The 26,475-nt window shown below is 41.5% G+C and overlaps 1 protein-coding gene across 1 annotated transcript in view; it reads right to left on the reverse strand.

The window, feature by feature from the left end:
• Positions 1–390: 390 nt before the first annotated feature.
• TECRL (trans-2,3-enoyl-CoA reductase like) overlaps positions 391–26,475 on the reverse strand; it is a 68,173-nt gene continuing 42,088 nt past the window's right edge. The window contains exons 5-12 of the mRNA XM_009942302.2: positions 14,528–14,643; positions 10,983–11,088; positions 9,150–9,222; positions 7,062–7,105; positions 4,063–4,120; positions 2,696–2,781; positions 2,217–2,262; positions 391–655 (exon numbers count right to left, since the gene is read on the reverse strand). Of these exons, the coding sequence (XP_009940604.1) occupies positions 528–655; positions 2,217–2,262; positions 2,696–2,781; positions 4,063–4,120; positions 7,062–7,105; positions 9,150–9,222; positions 10,983–11,088; positions 14,528–14,643 (657 nt within the window). The 3' untranslated portion in view covers positions 391–527. The remainder of the gene's footprint in view (positions 656–2,216; positions 2,263–2,695; positions 2,782–4,062; positions 4,121–7,061; positions 7,106–9,149; positions 9,223–10,982; positions 11,089–14,527; positions 14,644–26,475) is intronic.

Consider the following 26,475-nt stretch of genomic DNA (forward strand, 5'->3'; position numbering starts at 1 on the left):
GTAAAGCTAGACTAAACTGTGCTAACAGCATAGCGGTCATTCTTTGATGTGATGCTTTAGAGCTGAGGCAGAATGTGCGTTTCTATGCAGTTTAATAAAAATAAGGCTGTGAAACGTCTTCTGATGCAAAAATCCAGGACTCTTGTCAACATCTAATGCTGAACCTTAAAATCACCAGACCTGAATGCATGCAGATGAACTGTATTCGTTAATTCTAACAGCATCTGTGCCCATTCACACCAGCTAAATATCTAGCCTAATACTCAATAGAAGCAATTTTCTCGTCCCTTCCCAATTAACTCCATTACAGAAAATCTAATTAAATCATGTCTTTTAGCAGCAACAAAGAATTCAAGAGCGACATTTTTTCACTTAATTCAAAGCTCTTCTTCTTGAACTCTTATTTTTTCTGAAAAAGATATCCAGTACTTCTTCCTCTGATCCACTTTGGTTACTGAATGAAATAGCTGATTTACTGTGAGTTAGGTCTTGTAGTGTACACTTAGGATCCAACTCTCATGAAGAGCTTAGAAGATTATAGGGATCATAGCTGTTTTTCTCCGCACCTCTGGATAAAATCTCTTCAGGTACACCTTGTGTTTCTTTTGGGCCCAGAGAGACATCTGGATGACCATCAGGAAAGCAAAAATGCCAACTACCGAGGAATAAAGAGAAAAAAAAAAAAGTATCATGTGTCTTCTTTCAACGTCTTTCTGTGAATACAAAAGCGTTTATGGAAAAGTCTACGGTCTCTTCTGTGGTCAGAGACAAGTTAACTCTGCTGTTGCTCTCAGCCTTGCAGTTGCTGAGCCTGAGGCTTAGCCTCCACATCAGAATGCACGCAGATGATGTTCGCATCTATTAGACACACCCTGTATCACCCATGACTTCACCATAAATCACAAGGCCTCCTTGGGCATGGTGCTGTCTCAGCTCAGAACCACACATGACCTCTCTCAACTGTTTTTCTGGTTTGCTTTTGGCCTGTAACACTCCTTTGTTTCCACCTCTGGCTCCCACCCATAGCAGGGAGCTGTGCTGTGAATTCCTGTTGCACGGAGGAGAGGTCGGCCCCAAAGCAAGTAGGCAGTAGGCGCACAAACAGATTTAGCTGCCTGGCAGCAAGACCTCACGAAGGCTAACAACTATAGATACCCAGGCCCCTGCTGTGGTTCTCAGGAGCCAATAAGTGGTCTCTCGGGTACCTCTTCTTCGGGCTGAGTGGCACCGAATGGGGAATGCTTTTACAGGTGCTTTTTGCAAATTCATTCTCTTTCCTTCCTTAAAATGAGCTGATGGATCAGAAACATTCATTTGGCATCTAGTCAAGTTATGTTTGGGACAACTACAGCCAGCACCAGTGTGCTGCGTATGTTGCTGCTCCCTGCCCTCTTAAACACAGTGCCACAATGTCCCCAAATTTTCAGGTCATTTCCATAACAGAGCCTAAAGCACAAAAATGTTTTATCTTTTCAAACAAAATTAAAGTTTAATTTTTGCATGATGCAGTTTAATCCACAGCTGAAATTCCTTTCTCTTTTGTTTGTAAACCATGTGGGGCTACTACTTTTTGCAAGTAGCTTTTATAGGTCTCGATTTTGGAATGGAAAAATAATTAAAAACTGAATGTTTTGGAAAGCTCGGTCCCAGGGACCATATTTGTATGGGTATTTAGGTCTCTAAGGATGCAGGAAAGTACTGAGCAAGAGTTGCAAACACAACTAAGCAGGCTGCTGTTACAAACTGGCTGCCTGACATAGGTGAATGGGGAAGTGCTGCCAGGAACATGTGTGACTTTCTTCTTTTGAAATACTAAGTACATCTGGTTTCCTTTTTCTATTAGAAGTATTATTCCAGGTTTACAATGCAAAGAAATTTTCCTACGTCAAAAATGATTGACTGTAAATGGAGAATACTGGCTTTTTTTTTTTTTTTTTTTCTAAATTTCAAAGTCTGTTTTCGGTGAGAAAACAGAAGAAACACCAATATTTAACAAAAAGCAGAGAGCTGGTTTTGATCAAAAGGAAGTGTCGCAGTAGTGTTGTGCTCTCTGCAGCTTTCTGAGGGTAGCGCTTTGAAAGTTTATACGGTTATGTCACAGGGGGCATTTGAAGGCAATATTTCATATGCCATAAATTTTTTTGCAAATTTTAGATTTCCAGGATTCAGTTCTGCAAACAACAATTTAGAGGCTCTTCATTCTGCTTCAAACTTACCTGGCAGGGTTTGTGTCATCACTGTGAAACTAATCCAAGACCCAACCTGTTGCAAAGAAAAAGGGACTGTTAATTGAATACTATATGTAAAGCAAAAGGGCGAGTTTTCAAAAGTGACCACTTCCCCAATAGCTCCCCCTGGAAGAAGAGCATGATACTCATACTGGAAATGGGAGAGGAAAAATAGTTAGAAAGTGACCCCCCAGTGTGCTGGGTGGGGGTGAAGCGACAGGTGGTAAATCCTTGGATCACTGGGGAGTCCGTAGTGGAGGGGAATGTATACAAAATTCATGATATTGATATGAGGGAAGAGAAGGGTCTGGTGGAGAAACATTTGTGGGAGTAAGGGGACTGACAGACAGAACATAATGATTGATGTGCAGAGAGAACTGTGTGGAGGCATTGCAGAATTTCTGCAGGCAAGCCTGAAACACAGTAACCACCTACCCTTTGCACATAAGCAGAAGAAAGTCATGTACCTCATATGTATAGTTGGGACAGGATACCAGCAAGAAGAGCCACGTGAAGGGGTTGTAGGTTGGACTTGGAAAACAGGCTTTACTTCCTTCATGAAAGAGGGAAAAAAAAACCACACAGTTTCAGTACAGGGAGGGGAACTGAGCCTCGTCACAACTTGCCTATGTAACAGCCATCCCCTTGGCCAATGCTCCCAGAGTACAGCTGGTTAAAAAAGTTTCAGTGAAATCTTTTGAGACAATAAAAGCTGTATTTATCCTAGTGAGAACGCTGCTTAGTGAGCCATGTATCAGTTTTTACAGGAAAGGTCTGGCACATCCGAAGGATGCAACCTTTGTTCCGAGGAAGAGAGAGACAAGTAGTTTAATGCGGACTAGCTGGCAGGCGAGGGCTAAGGGCACCCTTCGGGCATTTAAAGGATGCAGCTGTATCTTACTCAGCCTGACTCAGGAATGTGAACCTGTCCCCTCTCGCATCCTCATCCTTTACCCCAGGGTGGCACAGGACAGCAGCTCCGGAGCTAACAGCATGACTCTCTGCAGCCACTGAGAATGTTCACACAAAATGCCACACATGCAACACTTCCTTTTCAAGTTGTGGCAACAATGCTATCTTTAATACTTGTAGGGCACTGAGAAAGCTGATGAATTATTTGGCTCTTGCTGATTTTAAACTGAATTAGGTCCCTTGCAACAAACACAAGCACCTGCTTAACTACAGCACATCAAAAGCTTTCCAGAATAGAAACTGACTTCAGTGTGTGTAGCTGATCATACTGTGCTGAAGCATTTTCTTGAACAGGGTGTTACAGTGTGAAATTATACTATTATTATCTGAAAATATCTTTTCCTTTCTGCTATATATAGTGTAAGTTTTATTGTCATCATACAAAGGACCCTGAAAATCCATGCTTCGAGCAGCCTCCTAAGGGCATACATATACATTGATGCCTGTGTAGGTATTCATGAGTCTGTCTTTGTGTATTTGTATATATGTGTGTGTATCTTTGCGTGAGATGCATGTATCTAAAAACTCTGCCATCTAGTTTAAAATTTTTTGAAACTTATTTAAAACGGAATCCTCTGTTGTCAGTCAACAGGATGCTTTAGAGAACTTCCATGCTTAACTCTATATTGAAATTGCAGTTGTCTGTAAGATAAATTTGCTGTAAGCTTTGAAACAACAACAGTCTTGATAATGTTTCCTTGTCACCACATTTATTTTGAGGATGTTATACCAATGGCATGGTACCTACTTCATCTTTCTTTATTCTGTGGATGTAGATATATAAATTACTGTATACCATCAGAAGATGGATAGGTTAAGCACACTTCAGTCTTAAATAGACAAACAGGAAGCTAAGACAGACCTGAATGATTTTGGTGAGCTAGAGCTACGTTGATAAAGTGATTTCCAGCTTCACACATCTGCAAGACATTAAAAACATATTTTCAGTTGCATGTCTAAAATGCTGTTGTAGCTGTGTTGCAGTGCATAACCAGAATCCCCTCATTACAGCTTAGTCTCTGTATCCAGAAAACAGGTACTGCAGAATGACTCTCCTATGGGAAACACATCCTGTGATCTTTGTCAAATGCACAGGTGTCTAGTGAGCACCCTGGGCACAGCGTGGTGTGAAAGCCCATGTTTCAGCTCCACAGAGCTCAGTGCAGGCAAGCCTCCAGTGTGGTTCCCATGCCCAGCATGTGCAACGTGCTTTGGTCTGGGGAGATCAGAGAGGCTCCCTGGGGCCTAAAGAATTTAGCAAGATACTTGTCTGAACCAAACATCATCATCAGGATTTGGATTTAATCCAGCCTACAAAGAAGCAGGTGAAAAGTTGGCCACTGGTTTTGTATAGATGTCGTGAGTTAACGTGTCTACCCTCTTCCTACGCACACTTTCAAAGGTGTTCAGCCTAACACCTTCATTACACCAGTCACAGAGCACCGTAACCAGCTCTCTAGGTAAGTCACAGAGGAAGGAAAAATAGGGTGAATAAGCAGGCAGCGGTTCTCTGAAGGCAGACTGGTCGAATGGATAGCTGTTGGGAATTGATACATGAAGGGAGTCAGTATTATTCCTGGTTCTGCTAGTCTCTGACTATGCCATTTCTGGCCCTAACCAACCTCCCAAACTTGGTCTTTAATATTTAGAGGGTTTAAATCTTTGGAAGAGGTACCATGTCTCCCCACTTCGTTATACAGCATGTAGAACAAGGTGATTTCAGACTTCCTTGTGGCTTTCAGTACTTCATTGATTACAACTGCTGTAGAAACAAAACCAATTACTACCCATATTTTAAGTGGGAACTAACATGAAAATCAGTTCCAGTTCCTGAAAAAGAAAACCTGCCAGTACAACAATCTAATTTTATGTTTTTCATTTTTCTTCAGCTTTATGAAGAAAACAAAATGCTATACACATTTCAAACTTGGACTGAATTGAACTTTTTTATTCATTTCTGGGTTTGAAGATTGATTTCTCCTCTCGAATTGAAAAAACGCAGTGTTAAAAAGTTGTATTTTCTTATATCATTTGTCGTTCCAAATTTTGCAAGGCTGGAAAAAATTAAGAAATTAAAATAAAAAGGAAGTGTGCTAAAATCTAGTGACATTGAAAGTGTAAAATCACAAAATTAATGCAGAAAAAAAAGAAATATTACTATAATTTTTTAAAGCCAATTCTGAAAGTCATCCATAACAAGCTTCAATTAAAAGTAATTGAAAGGAATATGTAACTTCATTTTATATTGAAATGTGCCATTATCAGAAAGAACATTGTCGATAGCATTGCTGAAGAATTTTCTCCTTTTTGGCAGAGAGATTTCTGTGGAATTTGTTAGGGAAGTTTAAATCCGTTCTATTAGTAAAGCTGTTATTCTGCATGGATATGTAGTCACGGGTCAAATCCTGCAGTCTTTTTATGTTTTTTAATTACAACTAACTGACTGTCATCTATCATAAACACCAGATGTAAAACACTAAATAGCCAGAAAAGCAAATTGTATTACAAAATATCACATCAGAAGGTGTAATTCTAGCCATAGCAATAGAAGTAATTTTAATTTGCATACTTCCAATTATGAGGTAGGAACATGATTGTTTCTGATTACTATTATTTTAAAGAAAAAAGTTTCAAAGTTAAAAGTATTTTTGTGAAACACTATAAATACTGAAATGTGCAATGCCCGTACTATTGTGGAGCAAGAGACATTCACGCACTATAGTGAACGGCTACTAATTCCATAATCAATTCTAAGTAAAACAAGTAAAGGGCATTTCTGCAGGGATTTTTATTGGCTTACCTTTGACTCTGCAGCTGCGTTCTGCTGTAATTAGCTCTTATGTCTCTCTTTAGAAATGTGGCTGCTAATGCTCTATATTGAGAAGTACTGCTAAATGTAAGATAGTGCTTAGTCGGCATCTCAGATATAAAATATGGGGCAGTGGGGAACAGCAGAAAAAAACCTTACTCTATTTATAATGATAAAATATTGAAGTCTACATACTATTCCCCCTCTTTATAGAGCATGTGTACCCTATGATAAAAACGTCACTGCAAAGCTTAGAGTAATTTCTCTAAATAAGTGAATCTTTCAGAAGGGCTTGCTGACATTCTTCAAATTACTCAGTACTGTTGTTTACAGCAGCTGCAGATGTATACACTTAAATTAGGATATGTAATAAAGACAAACCTTGAAAGAGAGGAAAAATAGAAAGCTTCCAAATATTTTATTCTTATGTTATAGAAACCTGTGAAAACAGCTTGAAATTATTTTATTTTGTATGTTACTATTTTAAATTCATTGCCTGGGAACCTGCCAGAACAAGGTCTGAATGAAAGGGAAAGGTTTTGAGTTTCCATGAGCAGGAAGTTCTCAAAAGAACTGCAGGAATTCAGACTACAGACCAGGTGCTGATGCAGGTCAGAAGGGTATGGCCATATTTGATAGCAAATACCCCCAACAGGACTCATCTCTGCCTGATGGCAGCATTTTCCATAAAAACTATAGCAGGGTGTGTGGAGGAGAGGAAGGATGTTTCATTAGAAAAGGAGGCTTTTTCTACGCAGAAATTTTGGTGAGGACTGGTTTTACTGGTAGCACTGAATATTCAAGCAAGTGGTTTTCTTGGTTTCAGGTAACCCCTGAGCCTGGGAAGGGTGCACTCAGCAAGGTTCTGGGCACACCAGTGCCACAACCTCCTGTCTCCACAGTACAGATCATCGCTTTCAGCTGTAGAGCCTCATTGAGTGTGCAGACTTCTTCATATGAGTATTTTGCTTGTCTTTGCATTGCTGCATTTTGCTAAATCGTGAATTATTTCTATTCCATAATCATTAAAAAAACTTTATTTATGTACATACCAGAAAAGCAAGGGCAGCAAAAGAAACTTGTTTGTGGCCAAACGCTAGAAAACAGAATGAAATTATAAATTGCATTTTACCGTATGCACATGGTTTGCTATGGGTGAAATTAATCTAGTGCTGAGGAGCAGAAATGCTGCTTTCCTGACAGGCTTTGCAGAAAGAATGGATATTATCACACACGATGTGAAGACAATGTGAATAGTAATAGCACTCTAGAAATGCCAGTCTCTTTACCACTGATCTCAAGGCAGTTTTCACCTAACTTTTTCCAGCATTTGTCAGTTTCATGTATCCAAGTGCTTTGTCAAAGCAGCTGGTGGTGTTAAATTCCTTGGAAAGACAAGGGGAGGGACAAAGTGAAGGTCAGTGGCAGAACCAGGCTGGGAATCACTGCCTTATCAATAGGACCTTCTACCTCCATGAGCAGCGAGAACACAAGACATAACCTATCCATTACTTTTTTGTTTTTAAGTAGTGAGGCTTTACTATATAGCCACTATCTGCTGCACAGTCTCATCATGCAAGAAATATATTTAGCCTTTGCAGTTTTTACCTGCCCTTTGCCTGCCCTCTCCTTTTTGCTGTTGTCCCCAGACCTTGTCGTGCTGTGTCATGTTCATCTGCAAAGGTTTACAGTTCTCAAGTAAACCTTGGTCGTGGCTGAGGGACACAAAGCACATGTATGTACCTCACTTCCCTGACCAAGTCTCACTGAGCCTTTCCTTTTGAGAACCCTTTTTCTCTGACTGACACACGACTCCTCTGTGATGCCAAGGGCATGCACTAAAACTCCTCCTCAGAACAAACAGCGCGTGTCCGTAGCTGCCAAGCAGATGTTCTTCATGAGCCTTTTGTCAGCCTGGTTTAAAATACCACTCCTGTATAGCATGCTGCAACTACCTCTCTTTATCTGCCCACAGAGCAGCCATCTCTGGATATGGCTGTGGAGGTTACCTGCTTCTGCATCCAAAATAACCCATCAATGTTTTACTGATCCAGCTAACTACGCCAGAGGGTGGGTGATCTCCAGCGTTAGACCCATGTACCTAAAATTGTCATTTTAAGGCAACGGAAAGCAATTACAGGTTCTTCTTGTGAATGCTTTCTCTGTTGGAAAGCTGTGTCTTGAACAAATGATTTCCTCTGTAAAGAAGCTGCAGCTACTGATCTGATGGCCTAGACTGCTAACAACTGTGTCTGGGGAGGTTTCAACATGGTTTGCAACGTTACTGTTAAAGCTACACGAAATTCGGCTGCGTTTCAATGAATCACATTATTTTGAAACAAAATTTTTGTGTTATTTTGAAAGGAAGGCAAGTGCCATGTAGGAGAAATTTTTGACTGAAAAAAATTAGTAATTTAATTGAATGTAAATAAAAATGGCAAAGCAAACCCTTTGTTTCCAAAGCTCATAGGTAAGTATAAGATGCAGAGAAAAAGAAAGACTAAGGTGTAGCAAGCAAAGTAGGAGGAAACAAAACTTCTGACAATTATGCTCAAATGAAGCAAAAGTTCAAAGAGCAAACAAGGAGAGAAAATCATGAAGAAACAGCAGTGCAGTGCAACAATAAAATACAATGAGAGGGAACAAAATGATGAATGAAATACGGAAACAAAAACCAGAAATTTTTCAGCTTTATCAGCAGTATCCAATTGACTTTTACTGGTTTCTCACCAAAAAAAAACAAAGAAGCTTACTTTTCATGAAAAGGATGTATCTTTAGCAAATAAATATCTCCTCCAAGAATATGAAGGCAGCTCTGGTTCTCTCCTGCATTCTTAACACAAATGTGGTGAAGACGGGCAAAATATATTGATCTTCATGTTTTCTTCACTTGGCCAATATTTCCAATTCATAAAACTGCACAGTGACTGACCGTCGCTGAACAGGAAGGTACACTCAGTGGCAGAGCAGGAGGGCCTCCTGCACAACAGTCTTCCTTCCAACGGGGAGCAAAGGCTAGATTTGGCCAGATTAGTTGTATGATCTCATGTGGGGGCCACCTATTGATTTTGGAGGACTTCAGGTTGCATACCAAGAACTTTTTAAAACCAAGGTCAATTTTGTGTTCTACTTATACATACATGGTGGCGTGTACCGTGGGTGGTTGATGTAGTATGCAATCCAGGAAGTGAATCCCCAGTAAAAGGCACAGCCCTGGAACGGACAAAAGATACTTTTTTTTGTTAGAAAGGGCGATAAGAAAGTACAAAACCTGACTTCATAAATATCAATCCTGGTAAGTGCAAAGCCCAGATGACCATTGAAAGACTTTGCAGTGGGTTCTTGAGTCACAGAATATAGATCTTTTTAAGATGCTGTGAAGCCACTAAAAATAAAATAAAAGGACGCACATTGTAGATTTTTTTGGATTGTATTGAATGTGTTTTATGCCTGTTGTAGGAATTGATGTTTGTTTTCTCCTTATTTGATTCTGCTGCTGAAGGGCACATTTCTCTGAGTTGTACTATTAAAAGTCTAGGACTGGTTAAAACAGCTGAGCTGTTACTATACCTTAAACTCAGCATTTCCAAGCAAGATAGAGCTAGCCAAACAGAACACTAAACCAGCCGGGACAATAAAGAGTAAAACTGAATAGGCCTGGTTTAACCCTGGCAAAAAACAAGGCACACAATTCCTGTAAAGATATTTGAGCTACACACTGCATCTACTCCCGTGGATTCAGCCCCACTTCTTCTTCTTGTTAAAAAGCAGCGCCCCAGCTGCCTTTGTGTGGTGACTGAAGCTGTGGGCTTGGGAAAGCCCCAGCAGAGATGATGGGATCATATTTTTACCCAGTGTAGGGGTCACTGCTCCCATCCTTTGTAGAAGAAAAAACCAAAGCCCACCAGCCAAACGACTGAAACCACCCTGGAGACTGGATAAAGCCTTTCTACATGTCTCAGTTAAGGGTCCCACGCTCAGTACCTTCTTGGGGAGAGCAGTGTGCTGGGACTGGCTAGCACTCCATCCCATAAGTAGGGCAGCGAGTCAGGCTTTCTCTTTTTAATATTTTTGTGCAATGCCACTGTGGTACATGTACACAGACACAAGGGGACAAGAATAACTGTGGGTCTTTAACTCCCACATGCAGGAATCACTTGGAAATGGCACTATGGTTCTACAGCCACTTAGCTTATAGTCTTTTTTTTTTTTTTTTAAACACTGCGTATGGTAAAACAACATCTCTGGCAGTGCATCTCATTGCTTCCTTTCTGATTGGAACTGAGACAAGCCCCCTATCATGTCCATATGTTTATCTCCTTCACTATAATCTCAAATGTATTGTAAAACTTTTAAACGGAGGGTCTTTATGTCACACTGAATGGGGTGAATGGTGGGGTGATACAAAATGACTGAGAGCGAGTATGCAAAATAAAAGAAAGGAAAGCGTATGAGTAATGACACACAACTGAAATTTGGGAGGTTTTGGGAGATAGAGGACTTTAGGCCAGCTCAGTATCTTCCTTCCTGAGGTCTCCATCTATAAAAGGAGAATACATCTTTTTTTCTACTTGTAATTTGATTTTTGCTTCCTACTGCAAAGCCTGTCTCTTGCTCTATATTTACATTGCACTGAGGAAGTGGAGTGTGATTTCTATCAGCATTGCTAGATGTTGCAGCAGCATATCTCATAATAAAATAGCATTCAGTCTGAAAAATGTCCTGGATATGACGATCAGCCCCTTGGCTGGATAAGTCAAAGTGGACATTGACATGCAGGAGCTAAAATGGACATTGATTTCAGTTCATGTCCTTGGGGACATGGCCCTGAAATTCTTCCTATATTTGTATTTTGACTAATCATAGTTCCTGGAGCTATAAAATATATTCTTTTTTATTTTCCTATCTTCTTCCAAAGGCTGCTTTGATATAAGGCTATTCTCTCTTACACAAAATTATAAATATATTGTCACCTTTATCATATTTTTCAGAGGAGTGTGCCCCCCTGAAAACTTGTGAACAAATAACGTCTCCAGAAGATGTCTGACGTAGTGTAAACAATGGCAGAAGCAGGCCAAGCTGGAATAAAAAAAAAAAGGAAATTAAGTTAAGCGAAAGATTGTTTTTTATCACTTCACAGTTTAATGTCACAAAACGAATAAGGACTAATATTCCAAAACTGCAGAGTCACAGGGAAATCGTGGGATTTAAGATATTTTCTGAATTGAAGCAGCTGGAACCAAAGATTAATGGAATCATTTTCAGTGTTATACAAAGTTACATTCATTTTGCAGGGAAACAACTTATTTTTACTACCTTTGATTTAAAAACTGTTCCTCAAGCTCTGAATGTGATACATAGCCCTGACAAGACATTAAAACAGGACAGCTGTGTACACAAGCAGGCGTCTGCCTTGCTTTTCCAAAAGACGTCTCCCACGTTTTAAGGCCACCTTAATGCTCCTGTAGGACGTGACTGACATTTAAAAACATTCTGAATATCATCTGAATGGTTTACTTGTCCTTTGCTAACTCGAACAGCTGCATGAAGGTAGTTTGTATTTCATTTCCTTGTGGATGCAAAATGAGATTTTGTTGCAAAGTTAATCCATTCTGATGGCTTTTTTGTTGCCCGTTACAACGAAATGAGGTAATTGCTGTAGAAATTATTATACTGATCCTCTTTTGAGGAAGATTGTGAAACAATAACAGGCATTGCTGATTTGCTTCTGAGAAAGAGTAGCAGCTCACAGAGACTGAGTTTCAGAAACAAATGTCAAGAGTGATTCCTGGTGGCATTTTATCTTGGTTACATTTACCATACTACCAGAATCTGTCTCACTGCAAACCAATTATAAGACATAAATGAAAAGTGATTTTCAGCATGTGAAATCTCAAATACCTTTATTATGTGTCTTGTATGGTAGCCAGAGTCAAAGATTAAGCAATTTCAAAGTAATTAAACCACAGAGAGTTGAGCTAAAAAAATTTCAAACTATTAACTTATCTAAAGTCTGAAGTAAACTTCCAGTTTGCTGGGAATTTTAAAATTAACTTGGCTTAGGATAGGGACTGCAGATGAACCCATTACTCAATCCATTCTCCACACAGCCTGTATTTGTATTTGGGATTGCCCCGACCCATGCACAGAAACGTTGCACTTGGCTTTGATGAACTTCATGAGGTTCGCACAGGCTCACCTCTCAAGCCTGTCCAGGTCCCTCTGGATGGCATCCCTTCCCTCCAGCATATCGACTGCACCACACAGCTTGGTGTCATTGGCAAACTTGGTGAGCGTGCTCTCAGTCCCACTGTCCATGTCACCAACAAAGATGTTAAACACCACCTGTCCAAATACCTACCCCCCAGGAAGGCCACTCATCACCGGTCTCCACCTGGACATGGAGCCATTGACTGCAACTCTTTGAGTGCGACCATCCACCCAATTCCTTATCTGCCAAGTGGTCAAACCATGTCTCTCTAATTTAGAGACAAGGATGTCATGCGGGACAGTGTCAAGTGCTTTGCACAAGTCCAGGTAGATGACATCTGTTGCTCTTCACTTATCCACAAATGCAGTAAACCTGTTGTGGAAGTCCACCCAATTTGTCAGGCACAATTTGCCCTTAGTGAAGCCGTGTTGGCTGTCACCAATCACCTCCTTATTTTCCATGTGCCTTAGCATAGTTTCCAGGAGGACCTGCTCCACGATCTTGCCAGGCACAGAGGTGAGACTGACTGGCTTGTAGTTTCCCAGGTCTTCCTTTTTACCCTTTTTAAAAACAGAGCTTAAGTTTCCACTTTTCTAGTCAGTGGGAATTTCACTGGACTGCAGTGACTTCTCAAATATGATGGATGGTGGCTTAGCAACTTCATCTGCTAGTTCCCTCAGGATACCCATGGATGTATCTCATTAGGTCCCACGCACTTGTGCACCTTCAGGTTCCTTTGATGGTTTCAATCCTGATCTTCTCCTAGAGTGGGTGGTTCTTTGTTGTCCCAGTTCCTGCCTTTGCCTTCTGCAACTTAGGTGGTGTAGCTGGAGCACATGCCCGTGAAGACTGAAGTAAAAAAATTGTTGAGTACCTCAGCCTGCTCATCATCTGTTGATACTAGGTCAACATTCTTGTCCATAGGGGGGTACGCTTTCTTTCACCTTCCTTTTCTGGCTGACATACCTGTAGAAGCCCTACTTACTGTTCTTAGCATCCCTTGACACATTCAGCTCCAGCTGTGCTTTGGCCTTCCTGACATCATCCCTACACAACTGTGCAGCATCCCTGTACTCTTCCCAGGATATGTGTCCCTGCTTCTTACACTGAAGAGAAGTAAGTTCCTGAAGTGTGAAATTTCCCAGCCTGTCTGGTGCATTAATCACCATCCTGTGGAGGGGTACAGTTGGTGGTAGCAGTGCCTTGAGCCTCCCTGACAGTTATCGTGTGTAGCTGCTTGCCACTTTCTTGACTGCAACAGCTCTTAATCCCTCCCATTGATCAGGTCTGCTTTGTTTCTTCCAGAGCCCTTCAAAAGGCTTGGGAATGGCAAAGGCTATCAAAGTTCATAAGGTAATCAAGAGGACAGCTTGGTTGGCTGTCGTCTCTTCTCTCTTCATTGCCTTTCGGCATGCTCTCAAGTTCTAGCAGACTAAGCAGGCTGCTTTTCCTTGTGGTGAGCTTCTACTGTGTTATATCGGAGCTCTTTGATCTTCCTTGTTAGCATTACTGTTCCAGTGATGGAGAGAAGCAAAGCTATCTGGTTTACGCTTATATATCAGCTCCTCTGATTTGTGTCTGTACAGCTAGATACAGCCTGTGCTCTTCACTCTTCTTTAACAGTGGCTGAGCTCTTATTTTTATCTGTCATGTAAATGTTTATTTTCTTAAAAGTCTTTCAGAATTCACATATGTTGCGTATGGCCCTGGGGAACAACCACAGTTTGAAGAGATTAGGTTCCAAATCTAGATTACCAGTTCTGAATTCCTATGCTTCTTCTTTTGAATTCCTCAGCTGTTCTTGACCTGACTCATGACATGCAGACCTCTTCCTCCTTGTTATGCCCAGGGGAGAGCTGCCACGAGGGTAGTTATCTTCTGTGTTGGATGCTGATGCTACTCATCTTATCAGTGGGAATAATGCGCTGCAAAGAGACTTGGAGTGGGACACCTGAAGTCTTGTCGTCTCTTCTCTGTCAAGCATGACTTTGGGTTACTACTGTGTTTATTATTCCAACTTCTGTCCAGGCAGTGTTTTTAGAGGGCAGACTATTTGGGGAGAATGCTACATCTCCCATTGTGACCAGGTGCAGTGACCATTGCAACTGGGATCCCATTTTTGGTCAGGCTTATGACTGCTGCTAAAACACCAAACCACTATTGATAAGAACAATCTGAAGCTCCCACTGACTCTGAGACCAGGGATACACCTCACACCCTCTGTAACGTCCTCAGCCCTGGAAATGCGGTCTCCATCCCTCTGGGTCCTTGTCCTCCAAGAAAATAGTTCACGCAAGCATCACTTACTGAACCACGGGGTGGCGGAAGTTCTTTGTACTTTCCACTTGATCATATATAGTTGAGAGACGAATGTAAAAGAGCAGATATATGAGAAGAGGCCCGGTGTATTCTGTTAGAAAAAACTAGAAATGAAAAAGAAAATAGCTGTATCAGACTAGGAAATCGTACCAATAAAGGCATGAGAAAAAGAATACCCTATCTACAACACCTATTCATCCTTCAAAAGTCATTTTGGCTTCGTTTTGAGGACTTAAGTGACACACAGGGTTTTTTCTGCTGTCTCTTTAGCAAAGGAGTACAATCCATCTAGGAAATGAGAGAGAGATTTCTGTGCAGAATATTAACCCAATCAGAAAGGCTTCATGGAAGGTGGTCAAAATCACAGTCATCTACACTTTATACTTTTGGCTGTGCCATCAGATGCCTATTTGGAATCTAAATAACACTGAAAATCAAGGCCAAAAGCTGAAGGCAGCTTGCTTTCTGCCAGTGGATTTTGCAATGAAGTGATACATCAGTTAAAAGCCAACGAAGCATGACAGAAATGAACATAGCTTCGAATCCTGGTTGCCAGCAGAGTCATCTGGAAGGGAGGGATCATTGCTTAAAATTTGGTGATGGGTAGAAGGGCAGGACCTGCCTGTCTGGTGTATGGTGCTTTGAGCCTTTGTTCAGTGACTGAGTGGGAGTCCTCTCTGTGCAGATGCCAGCAGAAGTAGCCTGCGGTGGGCAGATTGGACAAGTACATTACCCTGTAAAACAGAAAGAAATAATTTCACCTCCCTACTGTCACCCGTGCTAGCCACAGAGAGACGAGAGGAGATATGGGGGCAGGGAGAGAAGGTGGAGTTACAGTGCTGCCATGAGCCACCCTCAGTTTTACATTCTGGCTTTGGTTTGGTATGGCCTGTATTGCCTTTTGTCAGGGCACACTCTTAGGCTACAAAGAGCTGGAGGAAGTAAAACATGGTTAGAGTGATGTGACGTCCAGATTTGATCATCTGACCTCACTGGAAGGAGTCTCAGAATAAAATGGAAATGGTGCAGTCCTACATGTTTACAAGGACCAGCAACTGGTAAATCATAACTTAAGTGCGTAGTATTGCTTAAGGGATAAAGGTTCGTAACTAATGGGCCTTTGGGCTTTAAGGTGGCTGTTTGCACTGCTGTAGAATTGTAATGGATAAATTTGTGTGGCTTAAGGAAGCAACAATGAATTTAGACTACCTTTCTCAAAAGTAGTATTTCGCAAGAAGTCTGACCCCCAGTGGGATTTTCTTCTGATTGCTCTTCAGAAGAGCTTTGCAACAGAAAGGTTTTCCCGCAGAAATATTCTGCAGTTAGGTTTCCTTCATTTGGGACCCCCAGTATCATTTCTTTTCCTCTGAAATTTCAGCCTTTCATAGCAGGACTATCTCCACAGGTAACAGACTTAAGTGTACTCTACCAGGGAAATGTTGAATTCTCTTTTATTCCACATAACACAGTGATATCTGTGTTCCATTTAGACTCTGCATGATCCCAAGAGCATGTGTGTGTGTAGGAAAACATTTAATCAAGGAATGTCCATGAACCCACATTGTTGTGGAACACACCACAGCCAAGGGCTTATTAGAGTTTTGTCATAATAGCAGTTGTATGGGTCTACTCCTAACTGTGAGCTCACTGTGTTAGGCACTCTGCAAATGCTGTAAGAGATGGCCTCCACTATTAAAACCTAATATACTAAATACAGACAACGGTGGTATAGGAGACAGAGGTGCACAGACTATGGTCTGGGCAGGTCAGTGTAGGAGCTAGGAACGAGCTGCTTTCTTCAGTGTAGCTTTTCCTCTCAGCCATGAGTTGCACAATAATACACCTGTAACTGCCAGCTTTTATCATCTGTTTGGCATGAGCATATTACAAAGCTGCCAGGAAAAGTTTGGCAGGACTTAGGATCAAGTTGTAGTTACTTGTCACTGCATCAAGTATTCCCCCCCTTATCCCCTGGCTGATTCAGATGCTGAAAGGAGAAGGAAAGCTTCAGGATTTAGTAAAAAAATCCAGTCTCTATTTAACAGGCAAAGCTACCAGCCACATAACACCTGAAGCCCCCTGACTGGGTGAAGAGGTATTTCTGATGCAGGAGGGGGTGATGCAGAGCCTCCCATCAGAGCAATTCAGAGAAGCAGCTGAGAGAGCAAACAGCAGCTCTTAAGTTGGGGTTTGTGGAGGTGAGCAGCATCAGCATGCCCAGGGTGCTTTGCAGGCCAGGGACGAGGTCCCATCTTATCTGTGTGTCAGTCACATCCAACACAAAGCATTAATCACCCATGTGGAGGCAGGCAGTCCAGGGTCAGCTGTGAGAATCACAAAGTAGGTATTGTCTGGCAGGCAGGACTGTATTTGCCTTTGTCACAACTGCACCATCCTGCTGGAACATAGTTAAGATCAGCAGCATTCTGTTTTAGAAGATAAGGTTCAATTTGCTTTAGTGTTTTGGGGTTTTTTTTTTACATTTTATGTGAGTTTCAGCCTGTTTCCCTCTGTTGCATCTCCCATGCTGCAGCCTCTGCTCTCTTTCTCTGGTCTTCACTGATTTTAGATTCAGCAGAAATGAAAAGTGAATTCCAAAAAGGCAAGCAAAGAATCTCTGCTAAAAATCCCATTACTTCAAGCAGATGGAAGGGAAAGTAGTCATAAACCAACACAAAATTACAGTCAGTTCTAACCATTGGCAATCAAAGGTAAGCACCATTATTTTGCTATTGAATCTCAATGAATATATGCAATTAAGCCTACCTAGTATCTTCATGCTCATTCTATAGTTGAGTAATTGCTGGGCTCGGGGAGTTGTTAGTTGTGTTAAGGATCAATCGAACCTATCATTTTTATGGATGCTTAAAAAAATTACAAAATTACTAAGATACTAGTTCCTGCTGACATATCCTGCAAAAAAAAAATAATCAAATTTTAAACAAAACCCTGAAAATAATAACATCATCTCTTGTAGTTTCTAGACAAAAGAAATACCATTTTGTAATAACCAAAAAAATGATCATTTAAAACACCGAGCATTTTTCTTCTGCAGAAATGTAAAAAACATCCAATATTTAGAAGAAAATTACTTTTTCTTTACCATCTTGTGGGCCTGCCTAGATTATTTTTATGTATGTGGTGCAGCCAAATATGATGGTCCATAGTAAACACAAAGATCTGTTCCGGGGAAACACAAATATCTGTTCCTGGAGGAGCACTACATCTCTATTACAAAGTGCAAAGCTCTACAGAATTTAACTGCTGAGCTCATCATGCACTCCCTGAAGAAAGAAAACAGGGGATTGCCCCCTTTTTCCCGCATCTGAAGACTCTATTTCATATCTTGCACAGTGTCCAGTTCTCTTACCTTCCTTCTCTCCACTGCAGTGTCTGACATTACATACTCTATATACCTCTTATTCTCAGTGGCATAGAGAAAGTACTGTTCTTGAATCAAACCTCTCTCAGGCAGGAGCTCCATACAGGGTGCTAAACTGAAGCTTCTTCAACTTCTCAATGATCAGGTCCTTGGGGACCTGATCCAGTAATATGCAAACTGGAAATATCTACTACATAAACAACAAAATGGAGATCTGAAATATGTGAAAAGGGAGATAATGTAGGAATCTCCATCATTCAGGAGACAAATGGGAAAGCAATACAGGATAGCTAATTTGCAAACCAGCAAGGCATTTCATCTTGCATGAGCCAGATTGTACCTGCTTATTTTATTTCTGTTCAGATGTACGCCAGTAACACCTTGCTGAACCGAGTAACAACCGGGTCAGGAATTATAATCCCAGGTTTTATGAGGCAGAGGGTATATTTAGGGAGAGATGAATGCAACAGAAGTGAAAGGAGCTCTTTAAAGTTGTTTGAGGGACTGTGAGGTGCATTTTCTATCAGATAGGGGCAGCTGACATAGTGCCTGACACCATCCCAACAGGTCTGCTACAGGGAATGGATAGGTTTTTTATAAGAGTTAATAGTACCATGTGTACTGGTTGGGAAAAGGCAGAAAAGAAGAAAAGGAAGCTATAAACAGAGGGAATGGAGTGAAAGGAGTCTGAAAAAAGTCCAGCAGAATCTTCATAAATGAACAGCCCACGGATTAGCAATCTTCACATGAGAGCATCAGCTAATTCCTGTCTGTAATGTTTGCAACGTGCCCTTTCTGTAATACCACACAACACACCCTGTCTTGTCTCATGTTGCCTTTTGGCATAGTCTCACATTATCTCATTTATGACAAGCTGCAGAGCAGATCTGAGGAAAGGCCATACAGCCTTTTCCATACTGATCCTTTTCTGCAGCTCTTTCCATGCCATGTAGGGGCAGTTTCCCAGTTCATGGGCGCTGGTCATGATGTTTTCTCTTCCGCTGCCAGCAGCATGTCTGGATTCAAGCAGGGGAAGCGGAGGACATGGATATGAGGACAATACCTGCAGCCAGGACAGCGACTTCGGGTCACTGCCTGAAGCTCTCCGCATAGCAAGAGATACAAGTGAGCACAATCATGTCCTGGCTAACTTTGATGGAAAAGCAGCTGCAGTACATAAATTACCTAATGGACAGAGCTTAGTTTCTCTGGTAAATGTGAGACAAAGGCACCAGTTGCAGGTCTGAGCCAGGGCCAGACTGAGACCTACATACTGGATAAAGAGGAGGATCTACTGATATCAGACAAACAGACTGTTACTACATGTGAGTGTGCAGAAAGCAGCTGAGATTTCTGAGAAACCCAAGAGAAACATGCAGTTGAATTCCCTCAAGTCCCCAGATCACATTAAACTTAGCATCTAACTACCCTGGATTCCTTTTACAATGCAAACTCTAAGTACTCTTCAGCCAATGATCATTAAGAAACATTGTTAATTTCTGGACTAATTTCTACTTCATATGCTTTGCTACCTCATTAAAGGCCATATAGTTACCTGGGGATGATAATGGCATAATTTTAGCAGCATCTCTAAATCTTCACCTTTAAAAATTTTTGTATTTTCTTGTTTGCAAAAATCCACAGCAGCAGCAGTTTTACATGAAGTGGTACAATTCTTAAGGGCTGTTTGAATATTCAATGATTTTTGTTCCAGTTCTTATGGAACTGGCTAATCCATTCTACAAAACTTAAATAGCGCACGCAGGGGCACCTGAAACTTCCCTTGTCTGGGCAGATTTTGCAGTGACTTGGTGTCTAAGAGTATTTCAGTCTGCAGCTCAATATTTACTGCAGATATCGGAGATAGGGATGGATTTGCTGTAGGATTTTATAGCCAAATTGCAGTTAACATAGGCCAGCTTCGTGAGCTGGGAGTGAACAGTGGTGGATGGTGTTTCTCCCTGAGCTGGACCTGTGCTCCCTCTGTGGGAATAACGAGGTGAAATCCTAGCTTCCTCCTGTCTCTTCTCTTAAGACTGAGCTGTCCGAAACCACTGTTTTGGCATCAGACCACTTCATACTCTGGTCAAGATTCTTCTCTGAGAGCACAAGCCTTTGCATGTTTCTTACTCAAAATGGAAAATTACTGCAAAGAAAAAAATTCTCTTCCTACACACACATGTATATGCACATTACATATATTTGTACCTATACGTATTCAGCAAAGCACTGAAGTTCTGTTTGTAACCAAACACCAACATGAGTTCAGATTTGCTGCCAAATCTTTACAGGGCTTTGACAGCATTTTGAAGTCTGCCATATAATGTGTATAATTTTAAAATGTGTATCTATCATCTGCTATGTAGATACCTAAATGAAACAGTGCTTTTAACACTTGGCCATTACTAGTAACCTCAACTAGCTCTTCCACAGTGCTTTTCCTCTAGAAGCCTCAAAGCACTTTGCAAAGAGGAAAATACTGTTATTTTCTTGCTGCAGATTTGGAAACTGAGATACAAAAATTCAGTGACTTGTCGAGGTCACCAGACAAGGTTGGTAAAGACTGGCAAAGGGGCACCTAGTCCTCTCAAACACTGGGTCGCTCTGGTTCACTCTCTTCTTTGTGCTCTCCTTACTCCCCAGTATGGGGTTGGGCAAAAATTCCTCATACAAAATGGTTTTGCCAGGCTTATGAATTCTAGAGGGACTAAAACGTCTCAAATTTGTGTAGACTGACAAATTGTCAACCTCCGTAGTTACTCTGAATACAAATAGGAAAGGGTCTGCACTTATCAGCACCATACATCAAGTAGCTCTTTGTTCCTTAAGTAGTAGGAAGGGTTTAAGCATAAAGTTGTGCATAACTGAAAGAAATGGCTTGTTCTGTTTATGCATACTGAATTCTCTCTACCTTCTTTTTGTGCTTGAAGCAGTAAAAACTCAAGGGTATTGCGATAAACACTTATGCATAGGTTCTTCAGCCTCTACTGTGCTCAACAGCAACCAAAACTTTCACCCTTCAAAATTAATTTTCCTAGTAGCTCCCGAACTGCTTTTGGTGCCTGAAAAATCAACTTGCTGGCATGGTTCATCAACAGCTTGTGGCGTTTGTTGCTGAGACCTAGAGAAAGGATTGCAACACTGTTTGCCTTATTAGAAGCAGTGTCTGAGGAATCCGAATCAGCCAGCTGGGCTGTTTCAAAGGTCTCCTCTTCCTTTATCAGTTGACTTCATGTTGCTACCGGGCAGTAACAAAGAGCCAAAAGTATATGCGGCCCAAGGAGAGGCACAAACAATGTAAAACCATGGCAAGAAATCAGGCAAAGGCAAGCTGTTCTCTTCTGATAACCCTGGAGGCTGAAAACTATTAGACTTAATTAAATGAAAAATAAGACCAATCTTGTGTGTGTGGTTTGCTTTTGTGAAAGGTTACAATGTTTTGAAAGTTCATAGCATTTGACTGGGATCAGCTAAAGACTTGGCCAGCTGTACCAAGGTAGAGCAGCACTTACTGTGTGTTCAAGCAGTGCAAACTGCTAGCTGTAAATTGGACGTGCTTTGCATTACAATTAATTGTAGTTGGAAAACGGGTTGTAGAGGAAAAAGTGACTTCTTTTTTTCCTGGACATCATCTTCTATGATCAAATTATCTGTAGTTCCAAGAGGTTTAGCAAGGAAAAACCATTTGGGGATATCTCTCTCTTTGGCACGTTGTTGTAGCTGTTCTTAAGCCACCCACAGATTTACACAGAACCACACATTCTGTTTATTTGGCACCGCTGCTAAGTTTTCAAGGTACCCACAATTCCCTGAAAGTGTTACTCAATTTGTAGGGTTCTGTCCCACAACAGACTCTGAACTGGCCATAAAATATGCAAACTCTGATATGTATCCGCTGAGAAATATATTCAGTGATATTCTCCACTGATAAATCCTACAGATCCTCAGCTCTGTCTCCTACCTTCATCTCAAATTCTTTGCTAAGCAATGATCATACGAGTTTTCTTGCATTTCTGGCCCATGAGTTTGCTGAGACTCCCAGCCCTCCCACTCCTGCAAATTCCCCAGATCCTGTCTTTTTTCTTCTCTTCTAATTGTCTGTACATCTACGTCTCACTGAGATGTTAGAAACCTTTACTGAAGTCTCTTCTTCCGTTCCCAAATTAGGACAAACATCTCAAGTTGTTCCCCATGGGAAGCCCAAAGCTGACCTCAATGTAGAGCAAGTGGAGAAAATGAGTCTGCAGCGGTTTGGCTGCATCTTTTTTAAACCCATCAATACTCATAAATTGCTTCATATCACACTCATCCCACAGACTTCAAGGGACTGTTACACATTTACAGGGCCAGCTGAGTGACCTCTGCCAGCCACGGTCAGAGCAAACTGCTCCTTCCCTATTTGCCACCCACCCACACCCACAGGACAGGAAAACTTCAGTACGCGTGCACTGTGCGAGTAAGAGAGAACCGCGCTGACCAAACACTGCCTTCCCCCCGAGAGAACAGGCACACCTTGTTGTTCAGTGCAGCATGCTCTTCCCCACTGTGTGCACCTGCTGTACATAACCACAAAGCTTCAAGCACAGATCTCTTGGCTTCTTGTCCATTTTCCACAGTGTCTAGCCCGGTGATAATTTTGCTTGCCAGCCAGAAGGGAGCAGACTGATTAGTGAAAGCGTGGATTTTCAGATTTCAAAGCTGTTCTCGGGGTTAAATAAGTATTAGTCTCTACATTTCTAAATTGAGCAGAATCTTTTATTCATTGGAAAATTTGAAATTATTCCAGAAAAATTATGTATAATAGAATCTGAAATGTATTAAATATAGTTCCATTTTTCAGCCAGCTCTGTTTTACACCAGCAGAAATCTATCAAAGTGGTAACTCAGAAAGAATCAACCATTTTTGCTGTGTGATTCTTTGTATCGCAGAGCTGTGTCGAATCAAAGTCATATGGGGGGGAACTGTGCAAACACAAAGCAAAAAAAATGCACAACCTAAGGAACTATAATCTAAGCAAATGGAGCAGTTCTGCTGCCAGTCTCAGTATTTTAAGGCTCTCAGGAGTCAAAGTATTTAAGCAATCCCTAATTTTGAATCACAGTTACAAAAAATATTTACTAAGGTGCTGTGTTTCAGGGTTAATGATATTCACAGACTTGGACGTAAAATATATTTTTCACAGTTCTGCAGTGTTTTCTCAGTTCTGTTTTGATCCTTCCGGTAGCCTGCCAGGTAGCATAGACAACAGAAGCTGATAAATCAGAAATTGCAATCACTGCTCAAATGAGGAAAGCTTTAACGGAAGTCTGAATTTGAGCAGGAAAAATGGTTCTCCTTTTCCTTTTGACTACAGCAGCAGTATGCATTCTTAGCGGTAAAATGCCAGCCATGTTGCACAAAGTCACATGCTACATTGCAATATGTAAAAAGAGGTCTCTGTCAAATATGCTTAGGCCCAAAATTGGACAGAGATTAAAAATAAAACACATCACTCCAGTGGTGGAAATTTCAAACACCCCTGGGGGTACAATCTTTGCAGAAGGCATATCGAAAAGATCTGTAAAACTCAGCTCCCATTAGTGTCTTTGCAGCATCAGTCAGCAAACCTCAACTATCCCCTCCAGGTAGGGTAAAGGAATTCGTAAATCTTGTGCAGAAGTAAAGTATGTGTTTTGAAGAATATTTGTTTTATAAAAAAGAAGGCAGAGTAGAAAGAAAGTTCTAACAAAATCCATGATACTAAGAAACAGGTTTTGTTTTGTCCCTGAATTGTTTTCTGGAGATGAGCTTTGAGGGCCCACATGCTTCTAAAAGAACCCACTGAAGCTGGATTTCTACCCACATTATACTAGGAGAGGTCCTCATTCTGAAAAGATATTGACAAGTAATTGCTCTAGCGGAGGAGAACCACAAATCCCTCACCCGTGTTTGTCCTCCCTCCTCCCTCAGAGCAACACAGCCTCTAGAACTTATTGAAATCTGGTCAACCTATCTCAGAGCTGTGGTGTAACCTGAGCCCAGGTGACATCTGGCCTTTCACTGCACAAAACAGCAAAAATATTTCAGTCACTGTGCAACCATGATTTAGGAGGACTGAGGATGAGAAGGAAACATCCTTCCTACAAAGTGGCAGCCTCTGACAGAGGGACTGAGACAACAACAGGATATGACAAACTCTTGAGCCACCAAGGTGGAGTCTGACAAGAACTGTAAATCAGAGACCGTGCATGCTCCAAAAGGGAAGCTGAGGTTTCTTGATTCACAAATATGCTCCTAGACTTAGGGACACAAGCTGATTGTTTGGGAACAGACAACAGCATCATCTCTTATTTTACAAAATGCCTGGAGAGAGTACTGCTCCCAGGAGGTGGGTACCACTTTCCCCTTTTAAAAAGCACAAGCTCATAGTCTTGGTGTAGATCCCCAGCATTAGGGGTCTTAGTGATCTTGATCCTCGAGTGGCTGTCTCAAGTGTGATCTCCAATGAGGTGAGAAAGCCCTAGAAGACCCTCTTCTGTGCTTGGTTTTCCCCTAGACAGATCCATGCCCAGTGCGTTCACCTCTGGAGCACCAACATATCTCTATGTGCTTCTGTGTCTGTTTTTGGAGTCCAGACCTGAATGTGGCCTTTGTACCTCAGCAATCACATTGCTGACGAGATAAGAATATTTTTATTCTGTGCCTTGTTTATTTAAATGTCAGCCCTTTAAATCAGAAGCATCCCTCACTGTGTGCATAAAGCTGATAGAGCATCAAGGAGGATGGGAGAATGGGAGCTCTAAGCACAGTAAAAATTGCAGTAAAACTGTACATCCGGTGTACAAATACAATATAGTCTTAATTGCTGTTGTTAGAATACAATCTTCTATTAACTTTTTCACTATTGCTATAGACTAGCTATAATATAAAAATCTCTTGACTGTTTAAATGATGTGGCTAGGAAGAAGATCTCTCCCACTGAGGACGGAGACGATTTAGAATACGGAACAGAGTAGGGTAATATGAATATTCAGAAACTCATGGAGTCAACTTTCTGCACGCACAGATTAAATCATAAAAATATGCCACTGCCTGCAGTATCAACGCCTAGTCATAACTGCACTATTTATAATGGGATATTAAGCTTTAGTTATGTTACTGTCCTAGGCTACATAAACCACCAGGAAAGGAGAGGATAAATAAGATTCTTGCAGATTACTTAGTTGTAGCAAACAGGAGGCTGCACTACTCACAATTTTGCTTTGCAAGGAAATTCCACGGTTGAGAGGTAGTGGGATGGGTTCGGGGGGGAAACAGGACCCTAACTAGCATTAATCAGTATGGCCCCAGTAGGCCATTAATCAGTATGGGAATCAGTGAAGTAGTCTCAGGCTTGGTACACTCACAGACCTCTACTGAAACAGGTAGGGGATACAGTGGGTGTGAAGTAACTCCATTGAAGTAAACTGCTTGTTGATTTTGATCTAACTACTACTGTTGTTAGAACTGGGAAGGATAGATATAAGTCGTGTTTTTGTTCATAGGGGCTAAAACCTCCCAGAGTTTGTGCTGCTAGGGACTATCTGCTTCCCTGGAGAGAGAGAAATGCATGTGAGCTTGAACAGGTGAGATGGGTGTGTGACCTTACAGTGCTGATCCAGAAGCTGACTCTTCCCAAAGTCAAGGGCAGTTCTGGCAGTAGCATCCACCTTGAGTGTGCTGTTTAATGGATAAGGAGATGTAAAATAGCAAGTCCATTCTAAGTGTCTTGACGTAATGCTTCCTAGCCTATAGTGACCTACTGGAGAGAGGAACCACTACTATCATCTGCAAGCTGCTTAAAGACCTGACACTCATAAGCTCCATCTGTATAGGCACAGCCAAGGAGGGACAGTGGCTTGTCAGTGGGCCTTGTGGTCACCCTACATGAGCAGGGTGGGATCTGTGGGCTGCCTGAGGTAAGAATCTAATAATTTGGTCTACAGCATCTGTGGGCTGCCTGAGGTAAGAATCTAATAATTTGGTCTACAGCCATGATGCCAGCTAGCAAAACCTAGCCAGCTTCATTAAAGGAATTGCAAACAATTGGTGGTTTGTTTTCCGTTGCTATAGATAGTCTCATCACGGCTTTTATGGATTTGAGAAACTGTAGTTCCATCTTACTCATGTTTCTCACTGCAGAAATCAGGAATCTTGTTACCCAATATACAGATATGGGCTGTGTGTTACTCCAGCTAACATAGTACATGCAAACTACAGCAAAAGCTAGGTCAGTCTAGTAGCGAGACTACTTTCAGCTCCACCATCTATGCCTACTGCAGGACGTTGAAAAGGTCTCTTCGTCTCCCATTCCTTCACTGTCCTTTCAAACCATTCTGCTGTCTTCTGTCTTTGGGCTGTGAGAGAACTGAATCTTTCACTTCCTTCTTGCACAGATGCGCCTGTAAGGTGAGAGTTCCCCTCAACCCCGTTTGGATGGAACATGTTGCCTCTCTCCCACCAACCTGACCTTCCAACAGCTGCTTACAGGAAAGTAACTGAAGCCAAACTGAGACTAGAAGTAAAAACAGACCG

Source organism: Opisthocomus hoazin, chromosome 5, assembly GCF_030867145.1.
Source record: "Opisthocomus hoazin isolate bOpiHoa1 chromosome 5, bOpiHoa1.hap1, whole genome shotgun sequence".
In the NCBI taxonomy this organism is placed as follows: Eukaryota; Metazoa; Chordata; class Aves; order Opisthocomiformes; family Opisthocomidae; genus Opisthocomus; species Opisthocomus hoazin.